At 36.4% G+C, this 21,402-nt stretch overlaps 1 protein-coding gene across 3 annotated transcripts in view; it reads left to right on the forward strand.

The window, feature by feature from the left end:
* schip1 (schwannomin interacting protein 1) overlaps nucleotides 1-21,402 on the forward strand; it is a 250,052-nt gene that overhangs the window by 1,854 nt on the left and 226,796 nt on the right. The window contains exons 1-5 of one of the 3 annotated variants that reach the window (XM_088618246.1): nucleotides 906-1,146; nucleotides 1,384-1,474; nucleotides 11,936-12,000; nucleotides 12,860-12,931; nucleotides 13,749-13,896. In XM_088618246.1, coding sequence (XP_088474372.1) covers nucleotides 1,097-1,146; nucleotides 1,384-1,474; nucleotides 11,936-12,000; nucleotides 12,860-12,931; nucleotides 13,749-13,896 — 426 coding nt within the window. In that variant the 5' untranslated portion in view covers nucleotides 906-1,096. Of the gene's footprint in view, nucleotides 1-905; nucleotides 1,147-1,383; nucleotides 1,475-11,935; nucleotides 12,001-12,859; nucleotides 12,932-13,748; nucleotides 13,897-21,402 lie in introns of those variants that run through there. The other 2 variants (XM_088618256.1, XM_088618265.1) reach the window with 2 other exon arrangements.

Consider the following 21,402-nt stretch of genomic DNA (forward strand, 5'->3'; position numbering starts at 1 on the left):
CTCCACCCTGGACAGGACAGGACACCAATCCATCGCAGGGCAGACACAAAGACACTGACACGCACCCACTCACACCAGTGCCCAATGTCCCAGAAACCGATTAACCTGCCAGTACGGTATGTTTGTGAACTGTGGGATGAAACCGGAGTACATGCTATAACGCGAACTCGGTTAACTTCAGGTTAAACTGTTTACATTTGAGTTAAGTTGTAATGAAATAGTGTACAACTCGGACTATAATATCTTGGGACGGGGTGGGAGTAATATTTTTATTTCTTATCTTTATTGTTTAATGTGAGAACTGTTACACCAGATAATTATTGCGTATCTTCCAATATAAAACCCTTTTGTTGTTAAACTGATACAAATCCAAACCCATCATTTTAGTTTTGAGCTTTTTTTTCTCACCTTTTTTTTTGCTTGATGACTTAGTTTGCAAAGGGGTAGTCTTAGATAAACCATACGTGACTAATGATTTTTTAGATAAAAGTGTCCGAGGAGTGCTTGCACCGTAGATGCTAAGCATAACATTTCGGAACATGCGAATGAAAGATGTAAAACTACACGGCTTAAACATAGCAGTCTGGTTAATCTTTTTACTTATTTTTAACCTTGCTTTACTTTTCTCAAAATTTTACCCAAATGTCAGTTAACAACCCAAAGAAACCTGAATGGATTTATGCAGCAGCAGAGGGCTGTGTACATCTGTAATGTGTTTCTAGACAGGACCCCGGTGCTCAGCTTAATGAAAACTGTCACTTAATGATGTTCAATCACCTTCGTATCGCAAACATTCGTGCTACGTGCCAACATTTCTTAGGAGTCGCTGTAGGCGTACCACAGGCTACACGCTGGAGGCTTCTAATTTGTTGTCTGGAGAACCGGTATTTCTCGCTCGCACTGCAAAATGTGGAACTAAGGGCTAGTGATGGATGTTGGTTATTGGACTAAATGACTCTAGTATGGGCGACCAACAGTATAAATCATGCACGAACTAAACATCTCATTGGCTCCGGGAACACTTTCGGTGTGGGGACGCTGAATGTGAGGCTATTTGCTCCTAAGTATTCTCGAATTGAGCGCTCACGTTCCTAGGATGCTGAAAACGACCGCATCGGTCAGTACTCAAGTAGACCAAGTATTAAGGTAATTTTATACAGTATATTGTGTTCGGGCATGAGGAAAGTTTTGGATGGACACAACATGGACCTTGCATGGATAATAATTAATTAATAATTATATGTTATTAATAGATTTTACTTTACTTTCAACACTTGTTTCTTGTTAATTCCACGCTTTCGTTTTTGGACTGGACATCCATGCAGCTCACATATACATACTGTATGTAATGACTCATTCCATCAACTTTGGTTCTTGTTGCAGGAGTATTTATCAAGGGGCCGGCGATAAAATCAACATTTGTACATTAACACCGACTAGTGAGACGAGACTCCTTTCTCTCTGCATCAATCAGGTAAATGAATGTTTCGATCTGTTAGATTTCATTAAGGTTAGATAAATCAAGTTGAATTAAGGCAGATAATTGGGAACTAGTGAAATAAGTATCTAGCCTTTTTAGGGGTGTCGGATGAGTTTGACTCTATTTATGAAATCGTGCCTATTGTCTCAAGTTCTGGTTTTGGGGAACACCGTTATTCAGTATAATTTGGGGGCTAAAATCCTTTCACTTAGACCTCTTGGTTGATTTAAATGAGAAGCTGATGAATAAGACAGAATCAATCTCTGTAATCGATCGAAATCCAAATATCATCGACTGGAGAACATCTCTAAAGTGCCATAGCAAAACCTACGGGGCTATCTGGTCCTGATCTGGTGACACACGCAGTTCGAAACTAGTTGAGAAATGCGTTAAAATTATGAATGATGATTTCTGCTGTTCCCTTTTATTTTCTTGCTTTCTAGATAAGCTTTACCTAGGCGATATAACAGGAATATATTGCTGATGTCGACCTGTTACGTGTTTCTTAATGTTTCCTGGCCTGCGGGCGGGAGAGGCGGTCATTTTTGTCTGAGAATATATTTGCTCCTGTACTTACAGTATGTTAATAAACTTAGACCAACGTGAAAGAAAGTGTACAACATAAGTTTAGTTTTCGGACACGGAAGGTTTTTGCTGCATGTGTCTGCGTGTAGCCTTTGAGGATTTCTTGGAGGGAAAGAGCATTCATTGAGTTACCTGGATATTTTATTATAGCATGCCCATACAGTACGTCTGCATGACATTTAAAAAAATATATATTATGCACGGTGTTTCTTCTGTCCAGCGAATTCCGTTGTTAGTTTCGGTATAACAGAAAAAGGAGTCACTCCTGGCTTAGTACGTGGCTACACATGCAAATGTCCAGTCAGGGCACAGTGCCGATGTCTTAAAACAAATTTACAATGAAATCTTATATTTGGTCATGTCAATAAAGCAAACGAGTGTATTTTAGAATTCCTTTTCATGAGCACAGAAAGGATTTTTGTCCAGGCTGAAAGCAAACGCTTTTTTTTTTGTCCTGCTGTGTTCGCCGGAGCTGTCCATATCAGCACCACTTAGAAAAAACACAGGGCTGCCTCGCTGGCGGACGCGATCAGTTCATTCCCTGTAGTTTCCCAGCCATCACTACCCCACCCCGCCGTTCAAAAAACATGTACAGTAATATGGTCTGCGAGAGGCGAAGGTTTATTTGGAAGCGTCTGCACATCTAATTAACTTTGAATATGAATTCCTCCCCTACTTTTTTATCCATTTGTAATTGGTGTTTTGGGGGGTTTCAGAAGTAGTATTTTTCACCAGTGCCTACAGCGTCTGAAAAGATTTCATTAAAAATCTTTTCAGCCGGGTTGACACATGAAATGGGTTTCATTTTTCATCCAAGCTTTGCCAAGTGCCCTTTTACCTCTGTACTGTAAATAACCAACGCATTATCCGTTTTATTTCTCCTCTCCGTCATTTTTGGAATATCCCGAATTTAAAACTAAAGAGAAAAAAAAACATTTAACACAACGCATTGAAACAAGCCTTACTGGTTTTCCAATAAAATCGGCAATAATTAGAAACCCTACTTCACCCCTCCTCTGAGACACAGAACCCGTCTCAAAATTGTTAAGGGAAGAGAGAAATCACATGCATGTGAAGCAGTCAAGGAAAGACTGATCTGCTCAACCTGTTCTTTAATATTTAATACCGGAACGCTAGCAAGGTTGTGTTAATGCATTAAGAGACAACTGAGAGCACGCTAGAATAAATGATAACTCATTTGATAGGCTTTAGAGCCTGCTGGTTTTTTTTTTAAATTTATGTTCTGTGGGATTTAGGGTATTATGTAAGAGATAGGTGATATGATGACCCCCCACCCCCCAACTTTCATCACGATCTTCCATCTCTAATTCTCAATCACAGCACAAGCTCTGGTCTGCTTACTCGCACTGGTGCAGCACTGTGACATGGGCCGCGGTCCGAGACACAGCATCAAGGCAAGGCTGTTATTTTACAGGGCTGTTCACAAGCCCTGACAGAGCCTTGATGGAATGCCTCGACTTTCTTCATTTACTTTCCTCACCCGACTTCTTTTCAGATTAATATATATTGTACTGCAGACGTGTCTCCCTAACTTGTCATACCGCTGCTGGGGATGAAGAACAAGGTTCAAGGTTCGGCCATACAGTAGGATTCTCTGTGAAATCTGGCAAACACAACAAATGGCTTTTTAGCATCTCTTTGAACTGCAAACCCCGAAAAGCACTTTCTACTAGAGACCTTAGCAGGCTGTGTTGATTTACCTTCATACCTGAAAACAAGATCAAACATTTTAATGAGAAAATGTAAAAGAAACTGCATGCTTCTAGAGGCAGACGGATGGTGGAATTGCCGAACATTTTGACTAGAGCTAGACCTGGGTCCTGCTCTAACCTGAACTTAAAATAACTTTTGTTTTCCATTACCTTACAAAGTTTATCACGGACCGTTTTAAGATGTCTCTGCATTAAATTCTGAAGATTGCTTCTGCCCCTCACACTGCAGATATACTTTAATTTTCACTTTACTCTTTTAGTTCTGAAAATTTATAATTTAGCTGTTATGCAATAATGTGCATGCATTTATACACACAGACACGTACGGATTACGAAGAGTACACATACAGTACATACAGTAAGTTACAGTACTTGGTATACACAGCATGTTTCATAAAGCTATTTAATTATATTTAGTCCTTTTCAGTATATATATTTTGTGGGTCTGCACAGCCACGTTGGCTACGTCAGACCTTATTTATTCACATAAACTATCGCAAACATCGGCTGTTTGAAACAGAGTGTTTGACATAAGGGTTGATCTAAGCATGCAAAAGATTGACGAACAGATGAAAAGAAGCGCAAATCTTCTCCCCAAAGACCTTTGTGTTTCAGTCTGACACATTCTGTGCCAAGACATTTCCATTTTGTCCGTAAACTTCATGGTATTGTTCTCTCTGCTCTGTTCTCTCTGCCTTCCCCTGACCAAAATAGCAATTTCTTTCCAACCCTCACTATTTAAGTTTGTGAGTTAAAGATTTACCCAAGGGAATGTAAGGTAACATACTGCCAAAGTCTTTTCCCTGGGTTACCATCATATGGAAAACCTGTCAGACACCCCAAAATATATTACGACTACATTTCCCTTCTTCCCAGTTATTCTCAATATTTGTCACCCTAACAATGTAGTTTACTCCTTGATAATTCTGAAAAAATAAATATATGAGTTTTAAGTCAAAGCAAGTTATTTTTAAAATGTTCAATTTGAAGAATTTAATGCGCTTGGTTCCAAACATTTTCTATTACTGTATACTGTATTTCATAGTTCTACTGTACAACCTGTAGTATGAAATATTAAATGGAAAATTAATTTACATGTTCTAAATTATGTGCAGTGTCACAGAGTCTGAGAAAAAAAAGTGTTAAAATGTATTATTTTTCCAATCACTTTTTGCATAAGGAAATTGACTCTGTTAATCTGACCTGAATTCTTATTAGAAACTAATTGTATGCGTTATAAAAAAAAGAGCAGAAAGTTAAACTATCCTGTGGTTGCTTAGCAACTGAAAATTGGTGTCTGCACTAATATACATGCAATGAAGTAACATTAAATATGATTTAAGATATGTATCATTCGGCAGTAAATCTGTGTGTTTGTACTCTTCTTTCCATCTATTATTAGAATATAATGGAGCTGGTAAGAGTCAGTGCCACCCAGAGCCTATCTGGAATCGATAGGATACAACACAGGACCCCACTCATGAAGGGGAACCAGTCTAATTTTACTCTCTTCTCCCAACTGGTAAAGTTGAACAGTTAGGTAGTTTTTAAAAACATACAAAATAATAGGCGTTGCCTCATTAGTTGTCCAATTTATAAGGTCTTAAACAAAAGCACAACAGAATTATAATTACTCGCTTTGCCCAATTTGTAGTTTGCTGGAAGAAGTCTTTTGTATGCATATCTCCTACTAAGCAATTATACAGTATAATTATTATCCAAATTAGCAATTAGTTCAAGCTTTTATGCATGCAGTGGCCCTGCATTGGATTTAAGATATTTATTCCCAGGAAAATGTGACATCTTGGGTTTGTCAGTGTATCCTGCTCCGTCTTGCTGTTGTTGAGATGTATTGTTCAATGGACGTGAAGAAGGTACAGAAAAAAGAAAGAAAGGAAGAGATTGACTCTCTCTAGAAGCCAGTTGGAAGTGTTGTCAGCTGTTGTGGACGCATGGTTTGCTTTCTGGGGATCCTATCAAAAATGAGAATGTGTAAACACACAGAGACACCACAGGAATCCAGTATTTATCATTGAGTTTCATCAGCCAGTGACACATTGTTATCGGACAATACTTCCAAGAGCGGGCAGTCTCTCCTGAGGTGTTCAGAATCTATCATTCATTTGATCCTGCTGGTATTCTGCCATGGAAAAGATTTCAAAAGCAATATCTGTATCTGAATTCCAAAACATACTAAAAAAAGTCCCAGTACTGATGACCATGATATAACTCCTATAGTTGAATTCAGGGAGCCTTGTGTGTTTGAACAGAAAAGTTTATATGGTTCTAAAACTAACAAATGGTGAGATTCCACTTTGTGCAATCAACACCCCTTGCTTAATAACCATTTCTACACATACGGTATCTGTTAATATCAGTACCTTACAAGACCTACATTGCATTACAATCACATGTTTGTGTGATTTTTTTCCAAAGACTCCACAAAGGCATTCTGGATTGCATTTGATTCTTTCTTTTTGGTTCTGGATTGTGGTACAAGTGAGTTCAGTAGAGGTAACAAATCTGGAGTATTTCAATATGTGTGTTCTTAAGTACTGTAAGTAACTGGGGAGACAGAAAGACTGATGGAGATTAAGACACTGAATGTGCTTTATCTTATTATTTGATTTGAAAGAAGTGTGCAAATAAAGGTTTAATGGAAAGTGTTTGCAAGCTTTGATCATTGTAAATGTCAGCCCTAATAATGCCCCAGCTATGCAGTTGAAAAAAAGTGATATTTTAATATATTTTCTGAAAACAATAACAGGAAAAAGCAACTTCTTAATCAGATCAGTGTTTTGACAGCTGACACATTTAAGACAGGCAGAAAACAGACACATCAATGTCCCTGTACACAGAAAACAATTTTGTTGAAATGGTGAAGAATAAAAGCATATTAACATCTCCTAGATTTTTATATTCCCCTCGGCATTTGTGCAGAAGCCAAATTACGTAATGCATAAATGACATGCAAGGTGTCACTCAGCTGAACGCAAACTCTTTATTTTTTTATTTATATGCTAATTCTGTTCTTCTTTGCTATATGTCTGATGTTGATCCTTGAATTAAACCCTTTAAGTTGCGATCATGCTATGAAATGATTACACCATTCAATAGAGCCATTTGAGCACAAGGTACTGTGTGCCAGCTTATCGGTGTGTGTGCTGGAAGGGTCAATAGTGAAGATGTATTTGATAAGGATCACTGCTGCTATTTGGAAGTGTTGCTGACATTTTCATTATAGTTTAACTCACACAAACGTCTTGCTGGATCACAGACTGTCTTATTACAGACAGATTTGATTATACATCTCATATCTGCCTTACTCACCAACTCTCCTGGCATACAGCAAGTCCAGTTTTTGTAAATGTGTAGCCTAGTGCCAAGAAATTTATGGGGTGTAGTGACTGTACATAATTCAGTCATAGACACTGTTGATTTTTTTTAAGGAACCTTCTGATGCTTATATCATGCCTGATTCCTGATAAAACATTCATTACCTCATAAAAATTCCTTACGTGGCTCAACTAAAACAAATCTTATAAAGGGCATAGATAAATAAAGGTAAGCCTGGAAGCTTAAAATGTAATCTAATGCAGCACATTATGTAATACCATGCTACGTGAATTGGATGGAATAAAAATAGGTCACATGTGCTTGTTAGGAAAGTTTATAAAAGAACGTTTAATATAAACTTTAAATACTTAGTATTTAAACTATATCTAAAACAGTTCAAACATTAAATGATTTAGCACTCACACCTGTGGGAAATGTTGTTTTCTGTTCAATGATGCACTTAAAGTATGTCTACTTACAGTAATTGAATATGCTAATTTAAACACCAGATCCTGTAAAAAACAGCATTGCTATAGTTAAAGGTAAAACATTCACCTGTTTTTAAGCAAAATGTTGACAACAGTGTATAGTTTATATATACATTTATGGCTCAACATTTCAGTAAATTGGCTTAATATTAATTTCAATTGACTGAGACACCTTATGAAGAGCAAATGACCATAATAATGTTGACAACAGTAAATGAAAGCGGCAGTTTATTTTATCATCCCCCAGAAAAGGCTTTCCTCATTAAAATCACTGGGTGAATTACTGTATGGAGGGAGACATGTTTTGCACGCAGCACTTTAATGGTAACCGATATTCACAAGTAAAACATGATCATGTTAATAGCTTTTATCAAGGGATTGACTTTCTTAGATCATGCTGTTATCACCCTTTGTTAACTATTATATGTAGTTAATCTAGGAAAATGGTGCTTTAATGGATCCCACATGAAATACAGGGTTTCAAATGTTTGTTTTTAATAGTCACATTAGTCTTTTTCTTGTTGAAACGTCAGGGCTGCTGTCCCACTTTTCTCATCTAGGATAGCTATTATATTTCAGTGAGAGCATTACATCTTATGTTTTACCACAGGGCATTTTTTAAGTTGTTTGCTCTTGCTAAAGCACTGGATTGTTGAGTGCGTTTCTGTTTTAATCATGGATATCCTCCAAATAAGGAGTTCTATCCAGAAATGAGTCCGGGTACATAATGCTTACATTTGTCTTCAAGAACATATCAATTGCATGTTCATCATGAAAATATGAAAAGTTATTAATTGCTTTTAATTTTGCCAGTAATTAAAATGTACTTTATTTTGATTAAATGGATTATCAAAGAGATTAATAATTGCAGTAGATATCTGTAGAAAGACTGGGGTTAGTTTGAGAGAAGTAAACTATTTTAATCTTGAAGAGTAGAGTCAACTGCTAAGGAAAATAATGGACATTTGTCAGTGGAGGATTTTAAGGTACTGTAGAATTAATGATTACATTAGGTAAAATGTTGTATACAGTAAATGTATTTGAATTTGGGATCATATTCATCTGCTCTAACCATCTTTTGACTTCAGTTAGCATGTTAAAAAAGGACAAGCAATTTAAATGTTTACCAGATTGTTACCTTGTAAAGAATTTAATAGTGTTCAATATATACAGTCGGTAAGTTTTTTTTTAATCAATTAAGGATATGTTTTGATACCAGGATATGTATTCCACAATACGTATTTACATACTCTTCTCAATAAGATAATATGACATTCCAATTAAAAGGACACCTGTTTTTGTAAAGACTTAGTATTTCACCAACAATCCTAATTTCTAAATCCTGGCGAACATAATACAAACATTCTATTTCCTTTCAAGGAATTGCATTATCTGTGATTTTGGGCACTTCTTTTTCTTATTTGAACCAATAACCTTTGTGAAATGTATTATGATTGTGTAAAACAATATTGTAACGATTTCTCTGCTAATTGACAGCCCAAGCCTTAATCTCCATATATCCATTCTGCTGTAGCATTGGCAGTCCTTCAAAGCAATGGGAATAGTCTTCTTTCCATTCTGTAGTGCCATATATTAACTGAAGGACTTTTATGCACGGTAATAGCAATATGGGATTATTCCAGCAAAGGTCATTATCATTTCATTTTGCCTTTGAAGGGCAGCATAATGCTCCTGTCCCCCCACAACCCCCTTAACAATTTCCCTTTCCACCTGTTGCATCCTGTAGCTCATGTAGATTAGTTTTAATAAGGAATAACAATGCTGTAGGAAACCATTACTCTTTCAGCACTGCCAATTTGCTATTCAAAGAAGGTAATTTCACATTGTCATCTACTCTGGAGCTTGAATTCCGTGTGATTATCTGCCTGGCTCACGCCTGGCTGCTGGAATTTGTGTCCTTCTGCAGCGTGCTTAAGCAGGGTTAAACATTCACATTTTCCAACTTATTAATTGAGTATTTGAGTAAGAGGCTTGCTCATAAGTGCAAGGGGTTCTTATCTAATCAGAAGAGAACATTTCTTAGTCTGATGTAGTTGCCTTAATTAGAACTTCCAGCACTCTGTGAACATTGCTAGGCCGCACACAGTACATTCAGATGGGGCTATTTTAATAGACTAATGCAGCTCTCACTGGCAATCAGCAGTCTGGGGAACAGCATGACTGGTTGTAGGGCCTTGGTGTCTCTCTGGGCACAGTGCTGGAGTTTGCTCTCTTGTCTTCAGACATGGCATCTCCTGCTGCTCTTATGGAAGTCTTTATAGACTAGGGTAGGCAAGCTGGCTCTGGGGGTGGGGTCATTTCTCACTACAGTTACAGCCATCTGGAGGATTTTTCTAGCGGACTGGTCCGAGTCCAGGGGTAGAGCCCTGCCAAACGCTGTTACAGATGGTGCCCCGTTTGTTACGGAGGGCTGTATTTGTTGACGCTCAGCCTGACAGATTTGCAATTGGCCATTGTGTTTAAATAATGACCTCTCCCAGCTTCAGAGCCATTGCAAATAAGCATATGGCCATTCAGTGATAACATTTGGCTGGGAAATTTCCATCAGAAGCACTGTAACACGTCCATGGCCGTTGGACCGTACATAGTATACACATACAGTATTATTTAAATGGTTTGACTAGGGAGCTGCATACATTAGCTGTCAAGGATCATGTAAAGGTTAATTCCTTGCTGAAAAGTAAAAAGAAGAAAAGACAGTGTTTCGGCAGTTGAGCTTAATTCAGGTGGGCGACGATAAAGGTAATAGACTGAAGAAGGTTTAACAGCCAGAATTTTGTATTTCTTCTTTTTGCTTTCCAGCATTGAATTAACTTTTATTTAAGTGCAGTACAGTTCCTGTACTGTTCATAGTGTGTATAAGGTACATAAGGTGTATAAGGTAAATATGCAAGTGTTCCTGCAACTTGCATATTTAACACTCAGGTTGCACTAATTATGTTTCATAATGTTGACTCAACATGATAAAAAACTCACAGAGCTTGAGTTCTTAAGATCTTTGAGAGCTTAAGTAAATGGTACAGACAATGAATATTCATAACACATATTTTCACACATGTTTTAGGAACAGAATAAAGAGTTAAATACAGGAAAATATTATCCAGTTTAATTCTACTTTCCACTAATTTGAAAAAAAAAAAGAATGTGATTTTAAGAACTCATTACTTAAAGATTTAGGAACTGTACAAAATATATATTGTCCTGTCACATCGGAAGCAAAACAAAATTAAAGATTGTGCTGAGGTGCAGTAAATTATTGACAGTCAAGTTTCACATGAATAGCCATTTGAATACCCTCAAGTGCCAAATGCGCAACTTACCGAATTGCTTTAGTATTTTTAGGGCATTGTTAAAAATAGATATTTGATGCCTGTTTTATCTGTTAAAATCCCCAGTGGCATATATATATAAACAAAATTCTTTAAGGATATTAATGAAGTCTAAATCTTTTCTCATTTGTAACCTCTCTTGTATGCTTGCTTTTACATTTGTCATACCCAGAGGCACTGGAACTTCACAGACTTTGTGCTAAATCAAGCCTCTCTGATTCTGACTGTGCTATAAAATACGTTTCAAAGAGGTTCAAAAATACCATGTTCAGCATAATGATATTGGATCTGGGTATTGGCATTTATGATGGTTTATGTCTTTTGGATTTTGGATCTTTTTGGGAGTTGGAATATAACCCATTTGTTTCAGAAGGACTGTTGGCATAGGTTTACTGTTTTTCAAAGATGTTATATTTGAACATGTTATTAAATATTATACCATAGGATTTGTACATGCTTGAGCTATCCATATTCAGTACTATCCAATTTGTATCGTCGCTATTCCAGCTTAATTCCAGCTTAATTAACTTGTGTTTCTCCATGCTCTTTGAATTATTAATTAGCTTCCAGTTAGCAATGTAGAATTCTGCAACACTCTGCAACAATCTCACATTGAGTTGTTTTCCTATCAGCCTTGTATTTTTGGAATATTAACATTGAGTCAGGGTTTTGCTGTGCTAGATGATTGCTCTTATCCTTCCCAGACTTGTGAATCCCATGACTACAAAGCCACTCATGGTTGTACTAGGTGGGAGAAATTGTCCTAAGCTGTAGGGATAATTTTTCCCTTTAAGCTGTCAGATGGCTTCCAGATACGAATCCATCCTTGTCATAGAACCATTTTGCAGTAGGATATTTCCTCAAATCTTCCAAATTTAGGACCCTTAGCTTGCCTCCAGTTCTTTTTCTGTTTAAATGTTCCTCAAGCTAAGTTGTGCCCTTTTTCCCCCTTCGTTTTAATAGGAAAAAGGGAAGAGCGGCCATCGATCATTTTGTAGAAGTGCAGAACGGGGTGTTTTGATGGAGAGGTAAGTGCTGGAGAACACCAAAGTGTAGCAGAGAGTACATACTGTATGTCTGTAAAGTTCACACAGTCTACAGGTACTAAGTTGCACCCTCGACCATGCAAACAAGGAAGCCCAGAGTGCTGCTGTAGGTGATATTTCTGCAGACCAGTAGGTGGCACCTCTCTCTCTGGACTAGAAATGACAAACCAGTGCCTTGATATGATAAACATGGGGCATTGGGCTATAGAAGGTGCGGCTCTTCGGATAAGATGTTAAACAATGAAACTGAGCAGCTGACCTCTTGGTCATTCAAGTCCCTATTGAATATTTTTGAAGAAAAACTAATGGGTTTTCTTTGACTGTATATGAGCAGCACTTGGAAATCCTTTGGAATGAAAAGTGCTATATAAATATAAGAATTTACAATTGTTACTAAAAACAAAATTCACATAAACCATAGTCAACACAAATGCTAAGTACTAAGTGCACAACAATTAATAAAAGACATTTTACCTTTATAGAAACCAGAAATATATGTTTTTATCACAGTCTTTTCACTACAGGCATATAGGAAGTGCTTTGATTATGTTACTGTTTTGCAACAAATTGCATTGGATTGACAGCAAATGGTCTTGATACAGTATGTCTCATGAGGAAAAGTTAAATTAAAAATGATTCGTATCATGAAGATAAACATTTTAAGCTAAGAGATAATGAGGACATAAGGCAAATATGGGTATATATGGGTCTATTTTCTTTTTTTTTCAGAATTATGTTTCCATATCTTTAACAAATACTGTACATGTGGGACAGAATAATCCCCAGTAGTTTGGTTCTTTAGTTTTAACTGCATAATTCTTTTCTTATTTATATTTTAAAGAAACCCTGGTTTTCGGATTTGTGAAGACATCAGTGTAAACAAAAATCAGTTTTCGGAAACTAAGGTTATCGTGTAAGTACTTTTAAAATTATATTTAGTGCATATGTGCATATTTCAGTTAGCAGGGGCTTGAGTAGAATAGAATTAGATGTTGTTCAAGTTGTACTTTAGAATTTTTCTTTATCCCAATCAAGCTGCCAGCAAGATTTCAGCTTCGAATTAACATATCAATTGGAACATTGCAATTATTGCTTATACCCATGTTTTATTTAAAAATGTATTTTATTTTAAATTGATTACTTATTGGTTTTTATTTAAAAAATACATTGCAACACCTTTCTCTGAATGTCTTGACTATGGTTATCCTGTTAAAGCCATTATTAGTTTGATTGAAGGGTGTCTGCAAAGGCAAAGATGTTTTCATCATTTGCAATCACCATTTTTATTGCTTTTGTGTGTTTAAAGAATAAACTACAGACATAAGGACTCTCCTCAAATAAAGATTGTATTCAGTTTTCCTGTGCCTGAAAAACTTTGCTGGCCTTTTCCTGTCATTTGTAGTTTGTTGTAATCTGCATATACTCCAGTTGGTTTGGGTGCCAAACTGACCTTAGCTCTAGACTGTAAAAATGGCTGTCAAACAAGCTGATGCTCATTTAAACTGTGCAAGTTCTATATTGTCCAGAACTATCACACTAATATGGACAAAATGGACCAAACAATGCCCTTGCTGCAAAGCAATTTGGATTTTCAGGTCTTAGATTTTTCATTCTGACTATCCTGCATCACCTCCTACAGTATGTCTGTTTATATTCTAAAAAAATCTTTAGTAGAATTTTTCCGTGGCTAATTAGAGTACACCTGTATTGTTTTTTCCGCTAACCCTCAGAATTCAACGAGCGTGGCGTGCCACTCTTCACCGAAAGCCGAACCTGCACACTGCATGCAGGGATTTGTCTCCACAGAGCCGGCCACCTCCTCTCAGACAGCTTCAGGTGTCCATGAGGGTAAACGGATTTGGTAGCGATGTGTCTCTGGTAAGTGTCTAAATTTTGCACGAGTGTAAGGCCAAAGGAGAAAAACAGTAGAAGGAATAGGTGTCTATAGATATTTTAGAACCAAGTTTATTATCTCAGAATTAAGCATTCTCAAGAGGTTTGCGGGCTTAACACAGAAGTATTGCGTTCCCAACAGAGTTTTGACCTTGTTAATTCATTCCAAGAAGTTTGTGCCTATTGTAGTTTTTCAGAAATTAATGATAGCTTAGAGGTGTGTCAGGGGAAAAAAAAGCCATGTTGACAGGCGCTGTATATCATGGATGGGGACTGCTTCCTGAGCTGTGCATTTGGCAGTGCCTTCAATATCGCTGCCCTTGCTGTGTCTTTGCATTGATTTGTCTTCTGGTTGGTACGGCGCTGAACGAGGGGTGGAAGAACAAAAATAGTGACATTAATCTTTTAGGTAATGATTTCAGCTTCCAGCAGATAAGCAGCTTTAAATTATTGATACTTATGAGAGGATGAAAGTTGTATGTTATGCTTTGCACATTGTAAAAATAAATTTTTTGAAACTTCAAGAAAAAAAAACATCATTTTAGAGGACTGAAAGTGGTGATCTTTAGATGGCGGCATAAACTGTCCTTTCATTTATGTTCAGTAGAAACAGGAAACCCTGATGACTTGGAAAAGGGTAATTGATAATTCTTACATTCTTTGAGTAACTGTATTCTGTTTCTCTCCACTTACTGGGAGTATGCTTACTGTATAGCAATAGGGTCTCCATGTATATAAGGCTGTACGTAAGGCAGAAGTGAGTTTAAATTAACAGGCCTGAACACAGAATTTGTTATTTCTCAATAGTTTATATTACAAACAGCTAATTTAGTGGTGTTCATTGCTTTAATTAATACACAAAGTCACTGATATATAAATGATAATTCTGTCCTGGAGAACTACTGCATACTGTACATAGCACCGAAACAATCTGTAATATTTATCCATGCATCAGCGGATTTTTGAATGCAATCAGCTTGAGCTACAATACTGTACCTACATATTGAATTATCTTAGTTATAAAAAGGAACAATGAGAAAGTCTAATAAAGGCTCATCGTGGGAGATAACATTTAATGACGTGTGACTAAATGTCAAAGGAAGTTCTCTGGTGTAGCTGCCACTGAAGATGCAAGAGACTTCACAAAATCATTAACAAAAGGTTTCTGTGGTTGACTGTTAAAAGCTGTTTTTTTTCTCCTCAGAATAGCATACAGTTTGTATTGCGTTAAGCAGTAGCTGTGCCAATTTATTTATAGTCGTTAACGAGGAAGGTAAAGCAGAAATTCGAGCTGTTTACACGTCATTGTGTATCTTTGAGCGTATGTTCCTAATGTGTATATCAATGTTCATCAAAGTCACAGGCTTGAGGTTTAAATTGATATAAAATCCTGTACATTCTGTTGGGAAATAAAGGTTTTCTAGCTATTTTTAAAATACTTTTAAATATTAATAAGTAATCATATATTTGGGGGAGTTTAGCTACTTATGTGTGTCAGGCACATCGTGTTTATTCTTGTTTTGTTCATTTTTATTCTTTTCTCCCATGCTCTTATTGCGGGAATTGAAATATACCTTGGCAAGCAGGCAGTTGAAATTCTACTGCTGACGCAGGAAAACCATCCAGGAAACATTGTTCGTTTTAATGTTATACAGCAGTTTATCAGAAGGAAGAGTGATTTAGCAGATTTTAAATGTAATTATATGCAGTGGGACGGTTTCATGCATTTTAATGAAGCTTAGGAAGCCATTTCTTAATGCACGGAACCCACTGTAGCCTTGTTGTTTTTTTTATCTGGTGGCCCTGTGTAATTGAATCTAAAGTAATATGCCTTGGGGCTATACATCAGCTCTACCAGTATTTCCATCATTTTACTGAGTTGCCTGACCTGCTCCTTTCATTTCTATGTGCTGTTTATTCCATTTCTTCCTATCGAACTAATCAACTTGCAGTTTACAACACTGTAAAACAACAATCGTTCATCTCATTCTGCTTGTATTCACTGCAATATTCATTACACCCTGACACCGGGTCGGGTTTTATATTTTCTCCACCTGACCCATCGGTTCTCTTCTGGGGATTCTGAAGGACGAGCTTCCATCATAAAAGCGGGTGAGGATGAAGATCATGTGTGAAGGCTTCAGGAGGTCAGGTGGACCTTGTCAGTCTAGTGGGAAAAAGTGGTAGAATGGATACATAAAACATGAACCGACAGAATGAAAAATCCCATTGCATAGCAGCTTGAAAATGTCAAGGTTTTATTTTACTTTCCTTTAATCGGAATATCGGAAAATTGTCTCACGGATGTTATTGCCTCAGGACTTGCTCATTTTTATTTTGAGTTGTGATTCTTGCCTGTTTACAGTGGAGCTTTTTTGTGCTAAGTACAGTTCAGTTTACCTATAGAACAGAGTGGACAACAAAGTTCAATTTTGAAACAAGACCTGAACCAAACCAGACAACTGGACAAGGTGGCAAAAGGCTGTTTGGTAGATAGACTGGGTATGATTCGCTTCATAAATTCGCTTCATAAATCCCAATGCTAACACAACAAGAGACACTATGTATTTCCAGTGTCACAGAACAAATATTTTGTATTATACAGTGGAATGAAATGGATTGGAGAGAAGACAAAAGCTCTTTCAGAAACATGATCAGACACCAAAATTCAGATGGAGCTTTAAAAAGCACAAAAAACACCAAAGTCTTTTCTATTTTTTCTGAGAGTGCAGAGAACCTGAACAATACAGGACTGAAGTGGAAATGGTGCATCAAATGTGTTACAAAATATAAAAATGCCCTAAGATAAATTAGTTTTGCAATGTATCTTACAATATAAAATTTGGGTCTAAAATAAACTTTTGCAACATGTACACAAGCAAACTGAGTCCCCTAAACATTAGAATGTGAAACAAAAAAAAAAACATACTCCAGCCTCCTTCCGCATAAACTTAGTAAAGCTGAGCCATGTAAATTTGATCAGCTAGCATACTGATGCATTGTTTCATACCAAGTGAACCAAACCAAGATTCCATGAATTAACCTAGCATGCACAATCCCTTAAACAGATTGTTTTTAATGTTGAGCTCATTATATATACTGAAGTAGTTATATTATTATCGTGTTTGCATCTTTCTTGCGTGCATGCTGATGTTTAAATTGAGGCAAATTAGCAGAAAAGGGCAAATAGGCATTAGAGAGTGACATGTCTTAAAATAAAGTGCAGAACAGATTCATCTTAAATTTTTCCACAAATTTCTTCCTTAGTGTTATCATTTGTCTAATCTTTTGCTCCTTGTAGTATATTGTTAGCTTATTTGTAACTTAGGGAAAGTTACTCTTTCAGCCTACAGTATATACTGTAACAACAAAACTATTTGGTAATGCATTGTGATGTCTGTGTTACAGTGTTTTACTTGGAGTTGTTTATTAATGTTCTGCACACTCACCTTGGTAATACAATACTTTGCAACTGACAGCTGATGAAAAGTATGGGTGTAAATTCCCAATAAAGACGTGCATTCCCAACACTAGAGTCAGCCAGTGAGAAAAGCTTGACTATGAAGCCATTTGTTTTGTGTGATCTGTTTATAATGGGGCATTTCTGTGAGTGCCTTGTGTATTTCAATAAAGCAATAAAAAACAGAAAGTTGTTATGGAGGTCCAAATAATTCAAAACCAAGGTTGAGTGAGTGTCTCTTTGAGTTATGGCTGTGTAACAGCATATGTTATAGAATATTGGTAGTACTATATCATTTGTTAGCACCAACAGTTCACCCACACAGAATGAATAGAAAGAAATGGAATTTTTGTAGTTTTTTCTACAGAAGAATGTTTGAGTAAGCATTCCTGGAGAATATATATATATGATTATTTATCCCAGCTCTCTTGTCTGAAGAAACTCCTGAGACAGTTACATTTATAAAATGCCTTATAGATCTGTTCATATCATATGACTTGTTCTATTAACGTCAGTATATAAGCATTTAAGATTAATGTATGCACAAAGTTGAAATTGTTGTGTAGAAGAAGGCATCAGCTTTCTTGTGTACTGGAAACCTTTCCATGGCAAAGTAAATCAGTACAGACGTGACAGACTGCATCTAAAAGAGATAAGCATCATTCAGCACAAGGATCCAGAACGAAACATTTAAACATAATTGGAAGGGTTGAGAAACCAAAGAAAATCCAAAAGGAAGAGCAAAGACAAAAAGAGAACTGAAGGGAAAAGCAAAAAAAGCAGCAGGTGATTGAGTTTTATTACCTAAATGCCAGGAGTACTAGAAACAAATCACATTAGATACAAGCGGTGTTATTGGAATCACAGAAACAGGGCAGAGAGAAAACATTAAACTGTGTTTGTAACATTAATGGATAAAAACTGTTCATGAGAGGCAGGAAAGATATAAGACTGTGGTGCTATACAGTATCTCAAAGAGAGAATTCAGGCTCAGGAACTAAAGCTAGAGGAATCAAGAATCTCTGAATCTAGATGGGTCAGACTCATTAAAATATTCCAAATCTATAATGTTAGGAATATGTTGTAGACCACCAAATGCAGGTGCTGACTATAATTCAATACTCTATAATGAAATTACAAATTTACAAGCAAATGAAGACTCATTCATAATGGGAGACTTCATTTTTCCTAACATACAGTAGATTAGAAAAAGCTATAGGAATGTCTGCAACAGAAACACAAATGGTTGACTTGGTTAATTACCCAGTTATTGGAGTCCATCAGGAGAAATACTTGTATGGTTCTTGTCGAGAATCGAGAGTGAGGTAAAAGTGAGAGAGGTAAAGAAAAAAGCCAGTAAAATAAATTTTACGGAACTGTGATCATAATGTGCTTCGATGTTTATAATGAATATAGACAAGTAACATTTAAAGCAAAAATGAAGAATTTCTGAAAAGCAGACTTTGAAGAAAGGAGGCAAATGTTAGGAGAAGCAATATTGGGATGCAATAGACATGATCAGAGGAAAAGTCTTAGTAACAGTTAAACATGTTCTGCTTGAAGCCCTGAACAAATTATAAATAAAATAGATGAGAAGTGTTTTGGGTGTTAGAAGCACTCAAGATTGCCAAATCCCCAGGGCTCGATAGTATCTCTTCAGCTGTAAGAGTCGCTCAACTCAAGACAGTGGTAGTCTTCAATCGATGAACTGGACAGTGGGTAGACTAGTGCCTGTTTATAAGAATTGTAACAAAGCTAAATCAAGTCAGGACAGACCAAGTTTGACTTCTGTTATAGGTAAAGTTATGGGAACAATTATTATAATTAAATTATAATTAAATAGAGGATCATCTATTTAGAATAAAATACTTTGTAATAGTAATCTTTGGTTTGGAAACATACTGTAACTCTTGCAGTAATCTCTTAGAGTTCTTTGAACAAGAAGCATATGATATGGTCAATTTAGATGTTCAGAAAACATTTAATAACCTTAAATTATTTATAAAATATTACTTCTCAAATTATAGGCTGTAGGCATTCAGGGAAAGATGTTTGGGTTTAGAATGCTTTAATAAATAGAAATTAGAGAGTAAATGTAAGGAGTGGATGTTTAAATTTGGGTGAAGAATATTGTGGAGTACCACAAGGATCAGTACTAAGACTATCACTTTTCTTAATCAATGATCTAGTATAGTTTAGTATGATTTTAGTATAGTTAGTAACCTAGTAAAATCTATAGAAAATACCAATTTAGGAGATTAGAAAACAATGTAGTAGAAATAAGTGAAATTCAAAAAGATTTACATAAACTTCAGGACTAGGCAAATGCCAGGCAGATTGTACACAAATTGTCTATTGTACACAAATGCAGGTAGCAAAACCAAACGGTTTTATACAGGTATGTGTCACTTAGATAGAAAGGGCTACTTATTAAAAGGACTTAGGTGTTTATGTTGACACATCATTTACATCTCCTAGTCAGTGGGGAAGCAAATAAAAAGGAAAAGAAAATATTACAATATACAGCATAGTAGAATTTAAATCAAGGGATGTTTGTTAAAATTGTATAACGCACAAGTAAGGCCTTATATGAATGTTTGTGTACAGTTTTGTTCACTACATTATAGAAAATACATTGCTGCTCAGGAATCAGTTCAGAGAAGAGCTGCCAGATAAATTCTGGGGTTTAAGGGAGTGTCCTACACTGAAAGGCTGAAGGAACGGAATGTTTTTGTGTGTATGGAACAGAGAAGATTGCAAGAGGATATAGTACAAGATTTTTAAATCTTCAAGATCATGAAACCTAAACCCGACAACACAAGTACAGTAGTAACTATGTAGAAAAGCACTTAAATCCGAGAAGAGAAGGCTCTTCTTTACCTAAAGGAATGTGGGAGTATGGAACAAGCTACCCAGGTATGTTGATGATACCCTGGCATTTTATCAGAAACAGCTGGAAGAGGTCCTTAGATCAATTACCAAATGAACTAGACAATCTAAATGGTCTCCTCTCGTTTGTAATTCTTCTTTTGTTCTTCTAGTAATAAAACTTTTCAGGTTTTCACTGAGGTACTGTAATATGATATACAGTATAAATATATAATATTTTTATTTTTTTAAAGAAGATATCCCATGTTATATATCGAATCCAGATCTTTTAAATGTTTTCTGAATTTGTCATTGTCTTTTGCCAATCAAGTGGATGGATATTCTAGAAGATATTTATCTTTATCCATCTTCCATAGAGGAAGTGTTAACATTTCCAGTTCTGGAAGGTAAACTGAACTGGAGCTGAAATGCTCTTAGCTGGTAGATCATTCACAAATATCCATTTAATAAATTTGCAATAGGTAATCAAAGCAGTGCAGAGCCCATAAATATTAATGGTTCTGTGACCTTTTCTATCAAAAAACTGCCTGCTTCCTCCGAGATTTATGTAGACTATTACTACAGTGGACTAAAGCAAAATCCGAAAATCAATCCCTGCTTTCAGTAGCTGAGGAGTCAGGGAAAAAACTGAAAGGTAGAAAATAGCATTAGACCTTCACTAATGTCTTATTTTAGAACAAGGCTTTTTTTCTTTGGTGACAAAAGGTGAAAACTTTGAGAATGTTTTAACAGAAAAGGAGGCACTGTGGTGTAACAGCAGTCCCCCAGATCCTCCAGCTGGTGGCACAGGTTGGAAACATACTGTAGGTGGCACCTGTATTCCTGAATTCCCATTAAAACCAGACTCATAAATCTATGGGCTGCATAACAGGTTCCATAATTGTACTGTTGAACCAGAGGCTTTTTCAGCAGTGAATTTATAGAACTTCTGGGTCTGCCTCACAGTGTTGAGCCCTGAGTGATTAAAATTCCAGATTGTAGCATGCTGAGCTTTTGTGACGCTGGAATTTCCAGAGAGCAATGCCTTACTAATTAGCTCCCAAGAGATGAAAAATAATTGTATTCTGGGCATGCCCAAGAACTCAGAGAATCAGCTTTTTACTCGAGTATCTCTATCAGCATTCTGTAAGACTTCACAGACT

The sequence above is a fragment of the Lepisosteus platostomus genome, chromosome 2 (assembly GCF_059453375.1).
Source record: "Lepisosteus platostomus isolate fLepPlt1 chromosome 2, fLepPlt1.hap1, whole genome shotgun sequence".
NCBI lineage: Eukaryota > Metazoa > Chordata > Actinopteri > Semionotiformes > Lepisosteidae > Lepisosteus > Lepisosteus platostomus.